This window comes from Polypterus senegalus, chromosome 3 (assembly GCF_016835505.1).
Source record: "Polypterus senegalus isolate Bchr_013 chromosome 3, ASM1683550v1, whole genome shotgun sequence".
Taxonomy (NCBI): domain Eukaryota; kingdom Metazoa; phylum Chordata; class Cladistia; order Polypteriformes; family Polypteridae; genus Polypterus; species Polypterus senegalus.
In genome coordinates, this window is record NC_053156.1 from 23257357 (window position 1) to 23280113 (window position 22757).

The following is a 22757-nucleotide window of genomic DNA, read 5'->3' on the forward strand; positions in this document are numbered from 1 at the left end:
TCGCTCCCTGACTTATAACTTCAACATTGCTTCCACATTTATATTATAAAAGGTGCTGGTGCAGGAATAATTTATTGTATTTGGAAGTTCTCGTCATGCATGTCATCAGGAGGACTGATGAAGGATTCTTTGGCCTGTCAGGGGTCACTTTACTATTTACAATATTTGACTTGATTCAGTTGTTCAGTTCACTTAGATTCATAGTATCAACATGCAATTTGACAAGGAAGCTCTATGAAATGTTGTTTTATCTGTGAAGTGCATTGTGATTAGAGGGGTACAGGAGGGGCTGGTTTTTAAGTGATTTATTTATGTATTTGTTTATTTAAAGATTGTAGACTTCAGATTTTGTCAGGGGTCACCATGCCAGGACGTACCCAACACTCTGTTACTTCGTTCCATCCAGGAGTTTGTAACCAAGATGGACCAGCGACAAGAGAGGAGTCAAACAACATTTTCTTGGTGTCAAAAAAGTGCATGATTTATTGTACACAAAGTGACACAGTTTAGATTAAATAAGTCTTCATAAGTAAATAGTCATTAAAAACAGATTAACAGTATTTTGAGGTCTATAATACATTTTTAAAAGCAATCCAGCAAAAGAAGAATGTCATAGTGCTACTGTAGGTCCTCCCTCCAGAGCAACACAAATCCAATTGTTCTCTGCATACATGCAGCCGCCTCCCCAATATTGCCCCATTCCAGCAAACTGCCAGGCGATGTCTACATCACAGCGTTTACTCCATCACACTTGTTTTCTTGCGTCTTTCCTGAGCCTGTCACTCCATCCCTAGTGATCCTCCTGACTTGGCAGTCTTCAGTTATGACCGTTGACATTTGGTGCAGAGCACTGCCTCCCCAACTCTCTCTCTCTGCCTTTCCCACATGCAATTATGGTGAGTTAAAAGAACTGAAGTCTGCTGTACTGCAGCAGGTGCACAACAGGATCCACACCATCTTCGGGACTGCATTCCCTTTTGAACCTCCATTTTAACGAGCACTCCTGACATGTTCCTGCCAGCTTGCCTTTCATCCGCATCAATTGTGTGCATGCACATATACTCTTATTCCTTTTTCTCATGACTGTTGTACTTTTATCAACATATGAAGGCACACCCCTTACCTGAAACTGAGAGCATTTAATGAGGAGCAGCTGCACAGATGCAACTTTAATCTCCCCACTGACTTCTCCTCTTATGGTTCTCCCCATTGTGCCTCCCTTCACCATAAGCTTACTGTCAGACAAGCCACTCTTGCCATTCAGAGCATAGTCCTGTAACACAGTGTCACTTTCACCTTGCTGTCCAACACTGAATTTAAGTAGGTAGGCTGAATTCAGTTAACAGGAGCACAAGTAAGTTTGAAACAAAGTTGAAATAGATCTGCAGAATGTGCTCATAATGACATGACCAATTTGTACATCTAACCACAAACATCTAGACTGCTATAATTTTGTCAACCTATGCTTATTAAGAGAAAATGCAAAAACATTCTATGGATTTTTTTTCATTTCTTTGAAATGTAATATTAGCTCTTCTCCAATATTACACAGTGATAGTAAAAATAAAATATAACATGTAGGATTGAATGATTACTGTCCTAAAATATGTCAAAACCAATAATGTAAAGGATGTTTTGTATTAGCCACCTGCTTCTCTCTTATTAAGAACCCCGAATTGTGGTTTAGAAAGAGAAACATTATGTCAAGACAAAAAGACCTGTGATGCAGCAAACCATTTAACCTGACATGATTCTTTTGAGTCCATAATAATGTTTTTCCTATATGTGGGTCTTGTTTTTTGATTGGCAAGATATGATCCTTCTTATCTTGGTTCAAAAGGATTTTGGTTTATCTTGGCTCTTTGTATTTTATTTTGAGCTTTCCTTGTAGCCATAGGCTTCAACAAGAGTGTACCTCACCACAGGAGATCACTTAATGTGTGTGTTAACTGGTACAAGATTTTGGAAGATTTCTTTTCCATCTTTGCATTACAAAAGGATAGTTCTCTCTGCTCCTTCAAGCAGAAGCGTAGTTTGTAAATTTGTATGTCTCTCTTCAATAAGAGCAGTTGATTCCCTTGTTTGTTTGAGACAGTCTTGGTTCCTGGAAGAGTTTGTTTTTTGTGTCACTTTTTCCCCCTCTTTAGACTTCTTTCCCTCTTAATTCACAAGAGGCAAAAGATTGCTTGGCTTAATGTATTCCAGTGGTGCAATTTCATAAACCCCAACCCGTCTTGCAGGTGTTGCTTCACTGAGCAGTTTCTGTGCCTCATGCCCTTGCCCTAGACAGAGTTGAGCCTTGATAAAACTAGAGCAATGTACCACATGTACTGTATAACAAAAAAACAAAAACATTTCCCTCTGAACCAAGATCGGCTGTTTGACAGCACCATTTAAGATAAAGACTTTCAAAAATTCTCAACATGTTGGGTTTTAGCTGAGCTCTATAGATTTGGGATTTCCAGCGTAATTGCTTCTTCTCTGTAGTGCCAATTTTGACAGTACAATGAGTTGGCAATGCCCACTCAATCTTACAAAGTTAAAAGCTAGGAGACAATTTACAGACTCTGTTCACCCTTCTATTAGTAAAATGGTGGAGTAAAAGTGAGCAACAACAGCAGTCTAACATAGGTTTCCTATACTTGTTAATTGTTCCACTTCCAGTGTGTGATGTAAGAAATATAACGTTTGGTCAGCTTAAAAACCAATTCTCCTCTGGGGACTGCATTTTCAACTAATATATAAGTGACTTTAGTTTTATATTCTTACCTTTTACCTTTTTTGTCTTGCAGATATGAGTCTTGTACATAAATAATTGTTTTTAAATTGGAAATTTACTAATGATTTTTTCCCCCCCTCCTTCCTCTCTCTAGGGAACCCTGGCTGACTTTGTTCCTTCCACTCCTCCTATGATTCCAACACTTATTGTTCACTGCGTAAATGAAATTGAGCAGCGTGGTATGCACGAGGTAACCCCAATCTCATTCTGGCATCTTCTCTTGTGTCCTTTGTTGTAGTATGACATTTAACTTCCATCCCTCTTTCTGTTAATAAAAATCATTTAGAGATGGTGAGGGATTTTTTTTTTATATGTATAGTTACTAGCCCAGACATTACTCATTCCTTTCAAAATGTAAGTGACTGCTGCTCCCTTACTGACCCTTCAGTTTGGCTTACATATAATGTACATTGTAGACTTTGGTTAATATGCTATTTTAACTGAAATTGATTTTCAAACGTTTTAAACGTATGAAACACACAAAATTTTCATCCAACTTTGAGGTTTTTTTTTTATTTACTTTGGCTCAGATTCCTTAATTTTATTTTCCAACAGACAGTAATATAACAGTACTAACCCAGGCAACAATTACATATCAGTATTTATTTTAATTAAATTATTATACTTTATAGCAGCTACTCCCAAATGTGAAATTTAGGAAGTAGTTTGCGAAATGTGGCAAAATTAAAAAAAAAATAAATAAATAAATAAATTCAAGGGAAATGCAGATATTAAGCTGAAATTTGAGAAGAAGAAAAAACTTGAGTTATTTGTGTTACTTGGATGGAAATGCTCCCTTCATGTGCCATGGGAATTTTTGAAGTGACTGCTTGTTATGCATTACATTCCTGCGTCATGTTCATGTGTAATTCTGGTTGGCATTAACATCATCTTGCTTCCTGCAATCTCACACCAGTTTCTAAGACACATTGAATTTTGTTGCAGCAGCACAGTTATCAATTTTTTTTGCCACTTTAAAATTTTAAACCAGCTTCATATTGAGTGAACGCTCCATCGTAGATAAGGGATACTCTTACAATAAAGGTGTATGATGGTGTGAGGTACAAAAAACACAACAGTGCAAATGTCGCTTCAGGATAGTTTGGGTATTACTGTGTTACATAGGCAGTGTGCTTCGTGCTTAATTTCTCAGGTGGGTTTTAGGATATCGTAATCTCTTGGACCAATAGCGTGTTTTCCGCATTCAACTTTTACGACCGACATTATAAAATACTGGAAATTATATGGTAAAATCAAGCCCCAACTTATCCGCGGGAGTACTTAAACGCGAGTATATACGGTAAACAGAAACACACTCTCTCTCTCTCTCTTTATAGGGGGGTGGCGGGCATTAATATATATTTGGAAAAAGTAAGAACATCCCATGAAATCTTTTCTTAACATATGTGGACATATCAAGATTTGATCTTCGTTTAAAGAGTATTTTAAGTAAAGCTGATGTAATTTATTATTATTATTATAAGCAACAAAAAGAAAAATTTACTTTTCCATAATTTACTCAATTATAAATAAACAGATATGCCTTTTCTGTCTCTGGAGGTACCCAAATTCTAATGGCTGGTATTGCCCTCTCAAGTAAGCATTTCCTATATTGTTTTTTCCCACTCCTTCCTACCGAATTTACAGCAGTCTGATGTTTGAGGGGTCTCTTAAGTGCACAGCCTTTTTCAAATCCCCAAAAGAATCAGACTGACTTGATCATTCCAGAACCCTATGTTTCTTTCTTTTCGTCCATTCCTTGGTGGGTTTGCTGCTATGTTTAGAGTCATTTTCACTTTGCAAGGTCCATTTTTGGTCGAGCTTCAACCTTCTGACAGGTGGTCTCCTGTTATTCTCAAGCATTCCCTGGTACAATGAAGAATTCATAGTGGACTCTGGTGAGCTGCCCAGACCCTGATGCAGCAAAGCAGCCCTAAACCAGGACATATTCTGCACCATGCTTTACATGCGTTATCAGGCTTTTCACCCAGCATATTGTTTGTTATTGTGGTCAAATAACTCCTCTTTTGCCTCATCTGTCCAGAGCAAATTGTTCCAGAAAGTTGTGATGCTAAACTTCCCCACTGGTGGTGGACATAGTCATGACTAGGATGGCTGGGGCAGCAAGGGCACAAAAAACAAAGCTGGTGCATAACTGCTTAGTGTATTTATTTCAAACAGTAGTAGTGTCCAAATTGCAGTACAGTTATCTTCTTAAATAAATTATATTAAAAATAACTGCATCTTTAGTTGAGAGTATCTCAAATCCGTTAATAAAGGAATAAAAACAAAATAAAATTGGGTGACTCTCTCTTTCCTCTAAGCCTTCACGCCTCTGTAGTTCTTATCCACCCCCGCTCAGCAGGGGCAGAGACCAGTAACCAGAGTCAACCTTTTAAACTGGTTTGCATCCCAGCCACCTCAGCCGGTCACTGTTGGGATGCCCAAGCCCGGTTCCATCGTACCACAACCTTGACACTGTTGTCCATAGTTCAATCTCCTGAAGCTCTTTGGATGCTCAGCAACAGTGGTCCTACCCCATGAACGCTGCACGTCTCGCTCACTATAGGTCCAACTCTTCTAATTGTATCTGGCCATGGTACAGCTAGTGAGAATGACGCTGCCATTGTTAACCGTAAGCAGTTCATTTCATCAGCAAACAAGTCTTATGTGGTACCAAAATAAGACTGGCAAACATCATGGCCTGCTGGCCTTAATAAACCTGTGATTAATTTATTTTGAGGCAAAGTAGCTTTGATCAGATGACATGATGAAGATGCTTTACATGACCACTGACTTGTTGGTAAGGTAATTGGCTGAACCCACAGTTTTGATATGGCCTGTGGTATTCATTGTAACAGTACTCATGTTAGTACAGTTGCCTGGTGATGGTGGCTACCAACTCAGACCCTGGCACCTTAAGTGTTTCCCCACAGTGCAGAGAGCACCATAGGACTTCTCGGATACAATTGGCTGGATGCATCCAAGCCAATGAAGGTCTGCAGCACTGTGATTGCTTATGTACAAGGTTCCATTAGCACAGTCCATGTATTGTTGTTTCACGGGAACAGGATGTGGGAATAGAGGTTTTTATTATAGGGCTTTTTTTTGTTTGTTTATTTTTTAATTTCTTTCTGCTGTACGCATTTTTCTTATGTTTTGGCATACACATTTTCACGCCAAACTCAGACAAACTTTTGTAAATGAGACCACTGGTCTGTCTTAAGTGTTTATAGGAACACTGATATTTTTTCCTGTTTCCTACTGGTACCCCTCCCAGTAGATCTCATTTGTGCAGCCTCTTTTGAATGGTAGACTCCTGTACTTTAACACACACTTCAATAAAGAGCACAGCAAACTAAATGCTTGGGGCTTAAATAAGATAATTTCAGAGAAGATCCTCTTTAATGGTGGTCAAATAATTTGCACCCGATTCTAATTTAAGGTCATTGAAATAGTGATGAATGTATGGGTGGAATTGCTTTCTCCATATTTAAAATTTGTATGTATGTATTTAAACAAAGCAATGAGCTTTAAAATGTACATCTGGTATGATGATTATGTCACCTATAGATACTGTTTAAATTAACATTAAATCTTTTTTCCACATTAATTAACACTAGAATCCTTAAAGCCTTCAATCAAACGACGTGCGACTTCTCTCATTACACTAAGTATCATAATTCGCTTGTGGTACCGATTTGTTTGCACTAATGCCAAGACAGAGGCTGCGGGCCAAGGGGTGGGTGAAGTGTGACATCAGGAGTGGGTTGCCGGGCAGTGCCCTCCTCACAGCCGTGTCACTACTATGTGGGCGGAGCCGCACTGTACCGTACTGATATGGCTAGTATAAAATAAAATCCAGTTGACCTAACAAAAGTAGTACAGATTAGAGAAAACTAAGCATAGCAGTCTAACCTGATTACTCCTTACTTCCACCTACTGGTGCTTACCAGCTTTAATTACACATGTCACACGTGTTATCAAGACTATGCTAATGTTAAATTCAAGACGAGTGTTATAACTTTTTTTTTTTTTTCTTTATTCGACAGTTAACACTGGTGAAAATAACTTAGCAGGAGTCATTACTTTAGGAAAAAAGAAACAGCATGATAGTCACCGGCTACCTTTATCTGTTTAATTGGGAGCAGTTACAATTTGTGAAACAGTTTAATTTCCATATGGCATAATTGATTGGTTTTATCTTTTTTAGTACTGTTTCAACTTTGTTGCTTTTAGGGGATTTGAATATTAATGATGTACATTTCTTCCTGAATTGAAAGTGAATACAGAAACACAAATAATACAACTCATTGGAATTTTTCTGTATCCATGGATACTAAAATTTCAAACTTCAATAGTTTGACTAATTCTTTAAATGGCACTCTTTATTACTGTCAGAATATCACACACATTGTGGCAGCTGCTAAATGTAATGCCAGCTAGATAGAAAAAAGTTTGCTCTATTAAAGACGTCTAAATACTCTGTTTTATTGCTGGAAGTGTTTTGTTTGTTTCAGTCAAAATGACAGCCACATCAGAAGGCTATTCAATATAAAAAAATACATGAAACGAGAAAAAAACAATTTTATATACAATACATTAGTTGTATGCATTCCTCTTATATTGTAGTTAAGTTTAGGAATTTATTATGGATGGCTTAGGAATCCAGTGGTGAATCAGACATTTTAGAGGTGGACAACTGCTCTAAGCGTGACCTGTGTGTTTCTGATGTTATCCCAAGAAAGTGAGGCCTTTGGATTGTAATCAAAAATAATACAGTGATTGAGATGGAACTAATTTTAACTTGGAGAAAGATCCTTCCCTGCTTAGCTTTCTTTTCAAAGAAAGTATTTATCTCAACACCGACAAAGAGAAATTGAAACCCAGGAATTTAAATAACAGCCTAAATCAGTTTGGTTCAAGTCAGACAGGTTTGCTGACTCTAAGGTATTTACTTCATTATAAAAACATTAAATATACCATATTAGATCAACTTTATATGAAATTTGTGTTCCCGACCTTATGAGCTGTAAAACATACTTATGTGCAAAACATAACTCTGTCTGTCTTGAAGCAGCTTGTTCTGCCACATCTCTGCACTATTCAGTATGCGGATATTTTTTGTATATTTGTTAGAATTTGAGATTTCATTTTTAACTGCTGTAATTTAAATTTTTAGTTTGTGCTGCAACACCATGAGGACATTTACTGATTTAACAGTGTTTACAAAATGCAGCACCCCCATATAGAAGTTAATGCATTAATATTAATAAAGCTATTATATGGCAGATGTTGATAGTTAAACAGAAAACCTTTATATCAAGTTTTAATTAATCAATTTGCTTTACCATTAGGACATTCACATTGTATATTGATACGTGAACATTTATGTCAAAAAGGTTATGTGAAATACTAAAAAAAAAAAAAAAAATCCACACTTAATTGCTTTCCTTTCAGACGGGACTTTACCGGATCTCCGGCTGTGAACGGACGGTCAAGGAACTAAAAGAGAAGTTCCTGCGTGGGAAGACTGTGCCGTTGCTTAGCAAGGTTGATGACATCCATGCTATTTGTGGCCTCTTGAAGGACTTCATGAGAAACCTGAAGGAACCACTGCTCACTTTTAGGCTCAACAAAGATTTTATGGAGGCAGCCGGTAAGCAGCCAAGTAAAATGGTACTTGGATTCCCCCCTCCCCTGTTATATTCTGTATGTGATATTCGAAAACTCAGTTAAACCTGAAATCCATCCCTAGGGGTAAGCTCCACCTTTTTTTTTTCTTTATTATTTATTTAGTGTTCTTGCCTTATGAAGTGTTTTTTTTTTTTTTGGTTTAACCTTTGCCGCTTTGAGACATGCAGTAACAGAGTAGACTTTATATTAGTATTTTATTCTATTAAACCCAAGGGCAACTGAAAATACTAGTTAATTATATTGAAATGTCATCATAGTATTGTGACCTTAAAAAGTTTATTCATTTTATATATGCTGAGCATATCATTTGCAGCTACTGTCATGGCACATATTTTCAAAGTGTTTTTAAGTACAAAAAAGTTAAAACATCACAACATTTTCAATTTCTTACATAAACACTTACTGACTAAATTAGGAATACTAAGGAATCCTGGATAGGGCATCGTTTTATTCTCAAAACGGCTTCATTTCTTCATTGCATGGATTCCAGAAGATACAGAAAGCATTCCTTTAAGATTCACATTCATGTTGACATGAATGCAATGTGCAATTCTACATTTTTGGCAGCTGCACATTCATGTTCTGTATCTTCCATTGTAACACATCCCAAAGTTAATTGAGATCCAGTGACTGAATAGGTCACTGAAGAACACTGAACATCTTAAGATATTCATGAAACCAATCTGAAACAACTTTTGCTTTGTGACTTTGTGCTTTATCCTGCTGGAAGTAGCCATTAGACAATGGGTGAATTGTAACCATGAAGTGATGCACTGCTGTGGCATTCAGATGTGGATTCTTGGCACAGGACAGGTTGAGTGCAGTAGTTCATGCTGTTGGTGCCAAATTCTGACTATCTTCTGTGTGCCTCAGCAGAAATCAAGGTTCATCAGATCAGGGTATGTTTTTTTCTAGTCTTTAACTGGTCTTGTTTGGTGAGCCAGTGCCCACTGTAGCCTCACCTTTCCATTCTTGGCTGACAGGAGTGCAATCCATTATGGTCTTCTGCTGTTGTACCACATCTGCCACAAGGATTGATGTTTTGTACTTTGTCTGACATGCTTTTCTGCTTACCACAGTTGTACAGAGTGGTTAGTGGAGTATCCTATAGCCTTTCTGTCATCTCTAACTAGTCTGGCCATTCTACTCCAACCTTTTTCATCAACATGGTGTTTCCATCTGCAGAATTGCCACCCACTGCATGTTTTTTGGTTTTTTTTTTTTGCTCAAAGTAAAACTAACTAATCTGAGTAAACTACTGAGACTGTTGTACATGAAAATACCGGGAGATCAGCACATACAGAAAGACTCAAACCAGTCTGTCTGGTACCAGCAATTATGCCAAGGTTGAAATTGCTGAGTTTTATAGTTTTGTCTTGATTATAATGTACAATGGGTCGTAAGTGTCCCTGTGGGCTGGAGAAGCATCTGCCAACTATGCTGGATTTTTTTTTTTTTTTTTTCCCTTCCATGAACTCAAGACAAAATAGAATTTGAAAATATAGTAGTTTCCTTTATTTTAAAACTATGGGAACAACGATAACAAAAAAGCTACAATTCAGGGGTATTATAAAAATCAAATATTAAATAATATAAAATAAAACTTAGTTAAATTTAACAAACTGAAATACATTTCCATAAACTAAAGCACCATGGGCAGGCAATAACAACATAAATTATAAATAACAAATAAGAAAGGTCTTCAGTATGCTTTTTCCCCCAACTTGCAGCCCTTTTGTTTCTACGCTAATGTGCAGTTAGTGTTAATTAATAACCGCAATGGATCCAACACCCTCAACCAAAAACAGAGTGGCTGCTCTGTCCTGAAATCGTCAGCTGAAAGGTTTTCAAATGCAGTATGCAATTTATAAAATGTTGCGTAAATGGAAATACTTTATTGGTGATTTCATCTTCGTCAAAGTTTACGCTTTTTAACGACTGTACAAAGATTTTATTTATTTTATTTTTTTTTGACTCAAGTGAAACAAATGACATGCATTTTCAGGGTTGCCAGCTTTCACACATCTGCTGTGGCACTCTGGCTTTCAGACTCTCTTACTCATACAAGAAATCTTATGGCAAATCTGTATTATTCTGTTATTATTATTCCATTATAAACCTTATATTAGCTACATCAAAAGTGTTAGTTTGTTGGGTTTGTAAAATACCCTATTTACAAGGTAATAGAAATGTTACATACATGCAATTGTGTGTGCAGACTTCTTACTTCACACAGCTGACTAAAGTTAGCAACTCTGCGTTTTATTTGAAATGAACTGTAAAATGTCCTGTTTTCGAGTGAAGCCGCTTATCATTCCAATTGTGTCGTTACTCTGAGAAATATTAAATTATCACGAGAAAAGCATTATATGACAAGTTTTATCTTTTCAAAATAATAAGACCGTCCATACCCAAGTGCAATAGCGATTAAAGTGATCAGTTCTTTTGGTATTTATGTTGAAGACAGGCTTTTATTTTATTACCGGTGTGGGATTATAAAAACCAATACTTAAATGAGCACTAAAATATGTGAAAAACACGACTGTATTATGTGTTTTACAGCGTTTTTGGGGCGACAGCATCTCTGCTGCTGTGAGAATTACTGACTGTCTTATTGTTTTCTTGATGGGTGAGTTAACGGTACGTTAATGCGATGGCCCATTAACAAAAGTGAAAGGTGTGATGCGTAATAATGGCACTTAAAGGTGGTCCCAGTGTTCTGAGCACTGGCAGTTCTAGTGTTAATTTTGATTGGACATAGGCCCAGCCCAATAGGCTATACAACCCACTTACCTATGGCGTTGTGCAGCCTGTGTCCAATGCACTGAAGGTGAGTCCACTAATTGACTTTCAAGGCCTTGATCAGATTTGTCCCAGCATCGGCGGTCATGCAAACCATTTGGTCTTCTGTGAGCTCCCAGGACGCCAGGGATTCTTTCAGCCCTTCAGCTATTAGTTCCCCCCGTATGGTCATTGAGGAAGTAGGACGTCTGAAGGCAGATGCTTTTCAGGCCCAGTCCTCGTCAGTAAAATGGAACTGTAAGGCTGCATGATTGTGCTCGTCCTGAAATCTGTCGTTGCAGAGTAAAACAATGCTTTTTCTAACTGCACGACGATTCCCCACCCCCCACCGTGTTTCATTGTACAAACTGGGCAATGCCACCTCTGCAAAATATTTGGGGCTTAGTATTCCATACTTGGAGTCAATTACTTTTAGCATTCTAACAAACCCAGGCTTTTCTGTTGTATAAACGGGCACCATATCTTTATAGATATGGTGGCATTTTATATCTGTAGTGTCCTCCCACAACTGCCTTGCCTTGTCATACAGTATAACACTAAAGAACGAAGCAGCTGAAGTTGGCTATGTTCTAACATTAGTTCTGTGAATGTGGTTACATTAGATTACAGCCTGCTTCGGAAAAAACATTGCTGGATGCCTTTGTTTCAGATGCTGGAACAGGTTTGTAGCGCTGCTACTTTTTGTTTTAATAGCTTTTTTTTTTTTTTTTTGTGTTGCACATCTGACCTCGCGAAACTAAACAGTGTCCATATGACTGAAGTAACATTCCCTTGTTTTGGTATTATTATTGAGTCTTTTGCTGTATTTGTGCGCTCATTAGTAGCATCCATTTCTCTTTACCAGTGTTTGTCTGACACGTAGGTCTCTGTACATGTGCAAACTCTGAGGTCTCTGGGAAACAACATCCAATTGCAACTACGAATTACAGGTGCAGACTTGTGTTGAAGGACTTGTGACAGAGGAAGCGTTCGAGTATACCCAATTTTTTGATTTAAGCATTTTTCAAATCAATTAATTTAATTTATCGCCCAGCCTTACTATGCAGTGTTACAGCCTATATAATGGTAGAAAATTCATTAAGTGGTAAATGATAAAGGGTACTTAAACTAAATGTACAATTAACATTAGTTTTAGTTAGCATGTGCAATAAAAAATTTCACTGTACTCTGTAAACTTCACAATAATGACCTTATAAAGCAACATCCTGCAGTGTTTGTATAGTGTGATCATAGCCATTCTCAAAATTTTTTCTTTTTAATACTATATATGCTTTATGTAGTTTCTTAAATTTATAAGAGTATTTCTGATGGCCAGATATAATTAAGCTTAAGTTATTAGAAAAGGATGTGTCAAGTCTTAATGTTTTCAGGTGTATTGATAAAATTAAACCATTTAACAGTTAGAAAGTAAATTGTATTTCACAGTAGAATCATGGAAGTACTTCTTGTGTCATGTTGTGAAACAAACTACAGACTCGTTGTTGATGCTAAAGCTTTCAGAACATTTTAAAGGCATCTAAATGAGACACTGGAATGACTTAAAGCTAACCAAACAACCAAATTGGCTGAGCTGTCACATGTCACTATATCATGGTGGTTAGTAATATTATGGAGATACAAATTGTGCAAAGTAGTTTGTACATTTCAGTCCATAACTATCACTTTATTTTCTTTTTTAAGAAATTCAATTGTTCAGGAAAGATTTAGCTTTTCAGGCTTTCAGAGAAGGGGCTATCATAATTGTCTTTTGGTGTATGGCATAAGAAAGTGTAAATGGCAACTTTCTACTCTGGTCATCTCAAGCCACAGGTTTAACTTATAAACCAAAAAATAAGTGTTTAACATTTGATGTAATATGGTCTGCCTAAAACAAAACCTTCTGCTCACCTAATAGCTCTGAAGCTGCTCTGCAGAAAATATTTACTACTTTAATAAAAATAAAAGAAACCATAACTGGTAAAAACAAAGCCTGCAAAATGTCAGCCAGCAATGCACATAATTTCATGCCAGTTATTCATTGTCCCATTCAAAGTTTAAATCCCCACTTTCAGCAGCTTCTAGCTTGTTAATCACTGACGTGAAGTGCTTGGCTTGCAAAATATTTATTGAAAATAGCTCTTAAACTGCTATTGAATATCTGAAGACTTCTGTACAATATAGTAGATCTCTTGTTGTCTTGTTCTTTAGTTAGTTGCTGTCTCAAGTGGTTTGCTTGAGCACACAACAACATGTATTTACCACATTTTCATGCAAACAGTGTAGCTCAAAGTGCTTTAAAAGATGAAATAATGCACATTAGTATATAAAACAAACAAGAATAGGCAATATTATACAGTATGTAACAAAGAAAAAGGTAACGGCAGATGGTCAATATGTCGGTGGGGGGAATAAACTCCAATTAGTCTGGAGAAAACAAACTGTGTGTATACTTATATGTTTAGGTATGTATGTATATTTAATAAAAACATTAAACCAGTAGTTTAATTTTTCTTTTTAGTCACCTTGATGCTGATGGCCTTTTTATTTACTTTTTATTTTTTTTTTTTTTGTTTTAAAGAAATCTCTGATGAGGACAACAGTGTTGCTGCAGTGTACCAGAAAATTAGTGAGCTTCCTCATGCCAACCGGGACACTCTGGCCTTCCTAATATTGCATCTTCAGAGGTATGTGGTTAGTTACAATGCACTCAGTTTGGTTTCCCAATATTTCTTTGTTCAGGTTTTTTTGAGCTATTTTCTGTTTTTAATAAGATGTTTCAGTTGCATCTGTAAAGGTAACTTACTGAGGCATAAAATTGTACTTGGAGTTAAATCAATTCACTTGGCTTGCTTTTTGTGAGCAGTTCATCACAATGTGGGTGGCTAGCAGTGCTGCAGAAAAAAAAAAATTACCACAGCAAAAAATTTTGTAATTCTGTAACGGAACAGTAAAACTCTGACCTCTAAGAATCAGACTGGGGAATGCATATGGCCTGCCAGTAGCTTTAGTAAAAGCAGGATTCCCATCTACATCATGTAAAGCACTTTGAGCTACATTATTTGTATAAAAAATATGCTATATAAATAAATGTTGCTGTTGTACAGTAGTATGCCACATAGTAGTACTTGTGTATTTATGTTGTTCTGGGATTTATGACTGTGCAGGGGGCAGTATGGTGGCACAGTGGTAACACTTCTGCCTCACAGTAAGAAGACTAGAGTTTGTATCCCAGGTCCTCCTGGAATGGAGTTTGCATGTTCTCCCCATGTCTGGAATGGTTTCATGTGGGTGGTCCAGTTTCCTCCTGCAGTCCAAAGACTTGCAGGTTAGGTGAATTAGCAATCCTAAATTGGCCCTACTGTTTGTGATTGGTGTGTGTGTATAGAGTCCTGTCCAGGGTTTGTTCCTGCCTTGCGCCCAATGCTGGCTGGGATAGACTCCAGCAGACTTCTGTGATCCTGTTCAGGATTAAGCAAGTAAGAGAATGAATGACTGATTTATGATTGTAGTTTTCATGTTCCAAATCTGTGTAGGTTTCCATCTGAGCCAGTTTATGCCCATAGTTTGCTTGGAATTAGGTTCTTTTAAGAATAGTAAGTGTTTCCTATAAATGTGCATCCCTCCCCCTCATTTTGACTTTGTTACACGTTTCAATTTTCCACTTTGCTTTTTTAAACAGTTTTTCTATTATTGGGAGTTATATTAGTGGTGTTAGTTTTTATAACAAGCTAGGTTTGCACATGTATGTATAAATAGCAATATTTCATTTGAAACACGCAAAGCAATCCATGTACTGAAAAATGTAACAATAAATTGAATCATAATGTTAGCATTAGTAAATTTGTCATTAATTACATATTTCGTTGCAACCTTTTATTTCTTCAGTTATTGATTTCATTGGCACCTCAAGCTACATATGAAGTACAGCTTGAAATGAAAACTGTCATTTTCTGTAGTCAAAGTTGAGAGGATGAGATCTTGCAAGTATTTAGATTGGTAAATGAACGTTTGGGTGACGGAGAGTCACAGATTTGCACATTGGAAATGCATTTGAGCCACAGGATTGCCACACCGTGCAAAGTGTATCCTGCAAGCTGTGGCGGTACATGTCCGTGGTGGACACAAATGCAAGAAAATGTTGTCCAGGATAGCTGCAGAAAGACTCTACACTAACTCAAGAACCCCGAATTGATCACCTCTCGGGAGTCTGCATCTGATGTGTGCTGTCTGCCTATAAATGTGACACTGATGCCCAAAGATTTATGTACTTTCTACAGACAATTCACCAATCAAAACACAGTACTCACTAGAGCCCACATTTGCAACTTTGACGGGTGAAGTGTCAGTTTTAATTTCAAGCTGTATTTTATTTTGCATGTAATGTCACTGGAATAAATGTATAAAAAATTATATAGATAAACAAGCAACAAAAACATTTCATGACATTTAATTATGCTCACATATCTTTGTTTTTACTTATTGTCACATGCAACAATATATTTATTTGCATATTTGATTTTGTCTTTGTTCATATATAATACATACTGGATGTGTATGTGATCATGTGTAATGTGTGTATATAATACACACGTTATGTTCAGATTTTAATGTTACATTAGTAATTGCCTCATTCTTTTGAAAGCACAAAAATATTCTGTTAGATTTATTTATCCATCCCTTTGTTTTCTGTTAACCACTTATGCATTTTTGTCCCTAAATTACATGCCCAAAAATAAACGACTATTAATTTATTCATGTAATAAAGGAGCTGCAAATGCTGAAGGAATCATGAGTACAATACTCCCAAATTTAAAAAAAAAAATTCTTTATAAGAATATTTGTGAAAACACAAAATAAACTCATTTTATGAATTTGTTTCCAAAAAACTGCATTCTACAGTAAGTAAACAAGATGTTTTATAATGCACAGCCCTGGACTCCATTTTCTTTTGTGCCCCAATCTGTCAGTTATTATTGTACCAAGTTTAGATAGCATATCCCATAGCATTGCAATATTTTTCTGTTTGGCCCAAGGTGTCACCCTTTTTGGAAACATTCGCGGTCCCACTTTGGAAGCTTTTGGCCTTTTGCACCTCAACAATCTCAAAACAAGTATTGAAGTTGCAGTTATATTTTTATTTTACAGAGAAAGCTTTTTGTACACTATAGGGTGGTCCAGATCTAATAATTTTCATTACGCTATAACTTAATAAGTTTATTACATAGAAAATCACCCAAAAAATCCCGGACCATCGAGAAGTGTGCGAAATGACAACATGAAGAATCGTCTTTGTGTCGAACTGGAATCATCCCCGCATAAATCGACGTCATCCAGACAATCTGGATCTGCATAATTAGATCTGGACCACCCTGTAGATTGTGGTTTTTGTGCTTTAATTCACACACCTTATGCCTTCTGTTGTTGTTGCCCCAAAAAGATTGTGGTTTTTTTTTTCGATTTATTTTTGTTGTTGCTTTTTTCTTACATATCAAATCTGAAATAAACTAAGTATGTACATACATTTTCATACCAGCTTCTTCTAGTGCTGGGGGTGGGGAATGTCTTTCCTGGCAGCCCTGGGCAAGGCACACCCATACACCTAAACCATTCACAAAGGCACCAATCTGGTGTCCAATCAACCTAAACAGCATATTTTTGGCATGCAAGTCAAAAACTGGTCTACTCAAAACAACATAGTGGCACAGTGACATTCAGTCAAACAGCGTGGGGGAGGGAGGTTTCCATGTGAAACTGTGAGCAATAATGTGATATGGCACAGTATGATTCAGTGACATGTGATTGAGAAGTGGTCCCTACGTGAAACAGTGAGCAGCAGCAGCAGCATACATTCCAACGAAAAGCGGTCCCTTGAGAGACTGGACAAGCACTGTTTAAAAAACTAACATATGCAGGTAGTGCTGCAGACAATGTCTGTTTATGGTAACTGAGCACATGACACTTGAGCTGTAAAACTTCATTATCCGTACACTAGCATTCTGTAACTTTTCTAGGACGACTTCAACCATCAAGTCAGGTTGGGGAGCAGGCACTGGTACAGTGTGTTGCCGCACCCACTACACGACGAAACAACTCGGAATCTTGGTTAGCAAAGGCAGACGCGCGGTCCAATCCCACTCTCCAGAAATGACCGTCTATCTGCCGCAGCCAGGTGTTACGTGGGCGACCCCTTGGCCTGGTCCAGCCACTTGGGTCTGCAACAATGAGGATCATACGAGCTCTATCACCCCCTTGAACGCGCCACATGTACGTAGTGCGGTAACTGACACTCCCTCACAATGCAGGTAATGTGCCTCATTCGGGACTCCATGAGCAACCGCTCCTTCGACACAAATTGAAACCAACAGTACCCAAGGATTTTCCGGAGAAACACAGTACGACAGGAGTCCAGTCTTGGTCTCAGGTCACTGGATAGCGTCCATGTCTCGCAACCATATAGCAAGACGGGAAGCACCAGGACTCTAAAGACATGGACCTTCGTCTTTTTGCATAGATATCAGGAGTGCCACACAACCCTTTCTAGCGACCTCATGACCCAAGCTCTCCAAATCTGTCTACTGACTTCATAGGAAGAGTAACCAGAGACATGAATGTCAATACCAAGTTAAGTAAACCTCTCAATGCAGTCGACATTCTCTCCACAGACGGACACACTGCTAATGGCTGTGCCCAAGAGGTCATTAAAAGCCTGGATCTTGGTTGTTAACCAGGACACTCGCAAGCCCAGACACTCTGACTCCTCGCTCAGTCTCTCGATTGCCCCGATCAGAGCCTCCATTGACTCCGCGAAGATCACAGGATCATCAGCAAAGTCTAGATCCATGAATCTTTCTTCACCAACAGATGTCCCACAGCTGCTGGACTCCATGACCTTGACCAACACCCAGTCCATATAAGCATTGAACAGAGTAGGAGCAAAACACACCCCTGACGAACCCCATAATCAACTGGGGAAAGGCACAGATGTTCTGCCTCCACTCTGCACAGCACTCGCATTACCAGTGTACAGGCCAGTCATGATATTCAGTAACCTCGAGGGGATCCCTCGAACCCTCAGGATGTCCCACAGGGCAGCTCAAATCAACTATGTGGCTCAAAATAGGTGGAATGTTTAGTAAAAAAACGCTGCTGACCTGGCATTTACCTGCTCAAATTTCATATTTTACTAATGAAAGAGAGCAGACAAAATGGAAATATATGGTTTATTTAAGAGAAGCCATCCTCTGTTATGTTAAAATGCCTTTATTTCTATTGATTGACTTGTGGGATTATTGCAGGATACACAAACAGCTTTGAAATGTGGTGTGCACATGTGGTTTATTTTGTTTGGCTAGAATACTGTGTAATGCTTTTCAGAGTCTTCCCATAAGTGGCTTTGAACCCCCAATTTTTACATACTGTTTAGTTTTTTTGAAGTAACATGACTTCTTCCTGAATTCTGTTTTCTTTATTTTTATATAATCCTGTTTTAAGGGTTGTTTGTTTTTTCTTTTACTAATTTACATTTAATGATACACAAATTATAAACTTAATGATGTACAGAAGACAATTCTGCTATATTGAGATTCCTAAATCACCAGTGAAGCTTGAATAATTAACATTGTCTTCGGGGCAAGTATATTTTTGAAACTGGGCTTTGAAGGAAAACTTGTCTCCCTGAATGTGGTGTTTAACTGGGATTTCTGTGTGTTTCTCTATTTCATCCCTCTGTCTAGAGTGGCTCTGAATCCAGAGACCAAAATGGATATTTCAAATCTGTCTAAGGTGTTTGGACCTACGCTAGTTGGCCATGCTGTCCCTGATCCTGACCCTGTGACTCTACTGCAAGACACGAGAAGGCAGCCAAAGGTAACATTGCCATGTGCGCATAATAAAGTTGTATTTCCATTACATTCAGAAAGTATTCAGACCCCTTCACTTTTTACACATTTTGTTCTATTTCTGCCTTATGGTAAAATTGTTTAAAATTTTTCCTCATTGAACCACACTCAATAAACCGGAATGATAAAGAAAAGGCAGCATTTCAGGAATTTTGCAAATTTATTAGAAATAAAACACTGAAATCTTACTGACACAAGCATTCAGACTCTCTCTACTCGGTACTTCACTGAAGCACCTTTGACAGTGATTCCAGCTTAGTGTTGTCTTACGTTTACTGCAAGAAGCTTCACTCACCTGGATTTTTTTTTTTTTCCTGCAGTTATTCTCTGCAGATTCTCTCAAACTCTGTCAGGTTGGATGGAGACTGTGACTTGACATTCATTTTCAAATCTCTCGATTTGGATTCAAGTCTGGGGTCTTGCTGGGCAACTCAAAGAAATTCTCAGTTGTCACTAAGCCACGGCTGTGTTGTCCTTGTGGGAAAAAGTGAACCTTTCATCCAGTGCATAGTCCAAGGGTGCTCTGGAGCAGGTTTTCATTAAACATATCTCTTTATTTTGATTACTTTGGTTTATTCAGCTTTCCCTCAACCCTGATTAGACTTCCAGACCTTCATGATGCTGCCACTAACACACTGTACTGTTGGAATCGTATTGCACAGGTGATGAGCAGTGCCTTGTTTCCTTCAGATGTGACTCTTAATATTGAGTTCAAACAGTTCAATCTTAGTTTCATCAGAACAGAGAATCGTGTTTCTCAAAGTCTGAGAGTCCTTTACTTTCTTTTTTGCAAGCTCCAAGCATGCTTTCATGCATTGTCTGGCCACACTGCCATAAAGTCCATATTTGTGGACTGTTGCAGTGGTGGTTGCCATTCTGGAAGATTTTCCCATCTCTACATAGGTTCTCAGGAGCTCAGCCAGAGTAGCCAATGGCCTCTTGGTGACCTCACTTGCTAACAACCTTCTCTCATGATGGCTCATTTTTTCCTAGCAGCTAGTTCTAGAAAGAGTCATGGTTGTTCCAAACGTTTTCCATTTAAGAATTATGGAGGCTGCTCTTGGGAACATTCGATAATGCAGCCATTTTGAATATCCCCCTCTGCCTCAACACAATCCAGTCTGTAAGCTCTGACCTCATAGTTTGGTTTGTGCTTAACAGTTGGACCCTCAATAAACAGGTGTGTGTCTTTCCTAATCAGTCGTGTCAATTAAATTGACCACAGGTGGACTCCCTACATCCACCTTGGGGCGATCATTTCTTCTGGGATGTGTTTCTTAATGCACAATATCATCCCTTTTATAACCATGACGGAAAAAATTACAAGAGAGAAATATGGTACAAAAAGATGTACAGTGTTTAACTTGCTTTAAAATATTACATTAATTTCCAATAATTCAATGTATAATCGGGTATACATACATATTCAGACTGGAGAGAAGCCAAGGGACATTACAGCCAAGTGGAGGAATACTGACAACCAGATGTCCCATCCAGCGTGAATCTTAGCAGCATGAAAAGGCACTTCTGACTTTAGGCTGGATCCTCATCAATTGTTACTACTCACATATTTACATATTCATAAGATTCTTTTCAGATATGGGCAACTACCAGATGAAGTGTCTGGTTATTAATACCTTCACCTGTTCTGATCATTTATCACAGACTGTGGTTTTTAACCATATTGGTCAAGCATATGTCAGCACTTATAAAATAACCTGCTTGTGTGTACTTCACGTGTTTTCTGTCCATCTCTCTAGACTGTGCCTTCTAGTTGTCATTTGTCCATCTCTCTGGCAATCTCTCTGTCTCTCTCAGCTGAATTGTATTGCTTTGAAATAAATTTCACAGATTATCTTCTTCTTTCGGCTGCTCCCGTTAGGGGTCGCCACAGAGAATCATCTCCTTCCATATCTTTCTGTCCTCTGCATCTTATTCTGTTACACCCATCACCTGCATGTCTTCTCTAACCACATCCATAACCCTTCTCTTAGGCCTTCCTATTTTTCTCTTGCCTGGCAGCTCCATCCTTAGCATCCTTCTCCCAATATATTCAACATCTCTGCTCTGCACATGACTAAACCAACGCAATCTCGCCTCTCTGAATTTGTCTTCCAACCATGGCTGACCCTCTAATGTCCTCATTTCTAATCCTATCCATCCTTGTCACACCCAATGCAAATCTTAGCATCTTTAACTTTTCTACCTCCAGCTCTGTCTCCTGTTTTCTGGTCAGTACCAGCGTCTCCAACCCATATAACACAGCTGGTCTCACTACCGCCCTGTAGACCTTTCTTTTCACTCTTGCTGATATCCATCTGTCGCAAATCACTCCAGATGATAATTTCAACCCATTCCACCCTGCCTGCACTCTTTCTTTTTCACCTCTCTTTCACAATCCCCATTACTCTGTACTGTTGATCTCAAGTATTTAAACTCATCCACTTTCGCCAACACTACTGCTTGCATCCTCACCATTCCACTGACCTCCCTCTTATTTACACACATTTATTCTGTCTTGGTGGTCCTACTGATCTTCATTCCTCTCCTTTCTAGAACAGATTTCCATTTCTCCAGGGTCTCCTCAACCTGCTCCCTACTCTACAGATCACAATGTCATCAGCAAATATCATAGTCCATGGGGACTCATGTCTAATCTCATCTGTTAACCTGTCCATCACCATTGCAAATAAGAAAGGGCTCAGAGCCGATCTCTGATGTAATCCCACCTCCACCTTGAATGCATCCGTCACTCCTACTGCAGATCTCACCACGGTCACACTTCCCTCATACATGTCCTGTACAACTCTTACAAACTTCACAGATTATATTGGCACAAAATAGCCTTCTTGCTACAACTCCAAACATCTCAGTGATGATTACCTGAGCTAGTTTTCAAATGTCACAGCAAAGGTCTGAATACTTGTGTCAATGTGATATCTAGTTTTACTTTTAATCAGTTTGCAGAAGTTATTAGTATCCCTTTTTCAAATTCTCATTCATTGATATTGAGTGTTTGATGAAGGAAAAAATTAATTTAAACAATCTTGTATATAAACTACGCATTGGAAGGTGGAGGTTGAGTCGGGGAAAGGGCTCCATCTCCGAGGATACACAAGCGATGCCAGTACGTCAGCAAAGCAAAACCACCAAAGAGTCACTCACTTGGCGGCTAATACAGAAGCAGGAGGAGAACATCGGCAAAAGGAAACCTCAGAAGAAAGACAGTCACTGATGCACAAAGAAAGACACCCAAAGTAGTTCCTTCCAATTACCTGACATCTTTACATTTAAGGTTTTTTCTTTTTTTTTCCCTGACGATTTCAATCCTTTCCAGGACCCCATGGTATTTACAGCACGGGCTTACACAGCTAGTTTTAGTATAAGGCAACAACACAACAAATATGAAAAACGTGAGGAGGCCTGAACACGTTCTGAAAGGACTGTATGTCTGATACTGACCTTTGCATACATATATGTGCAGTCAATGTTCAGGTGTGCCTCATCTAGTGCTTGTTCATTTATACTGTGTCTGTACCCTCCCTGCTTGTCTCGGATGACCACCATTGAAGAAGGTGCTACATGATCCGCCATTACAGTCT

At 38.3% G+C, this 22757-nt stretch overlaps 1 protein-coding gene across 1 annotated transcript in view; it reads left to right on the plus strand.

The window, feature by feature from the left end:
- racgap1 (Rac GTPase activating protein 1) overlaps nt 1-22757 on the plus strand; it is a 73141-nt gene that overhangs the window by 41576 nt on the left and 8808 nt on the right. The window contains exons 11-14 of the mRNA XM_039746784.1: nt 2874-2969; nt 8240-8438; nt 13836-13941; nt 18991-19123. Of these exons, the coding sequence (XP_039602718.1) occupies nt 2874-2969; nt 8240-8438; nt 13836-13941; nt 18991-19123 (534 nt within the window). The remainder of the gene's footprint in view (nt 1-2873; nt 2970-8239; nt 8439-13835; nt 13942-18990; nt 19124-22757) is intronic.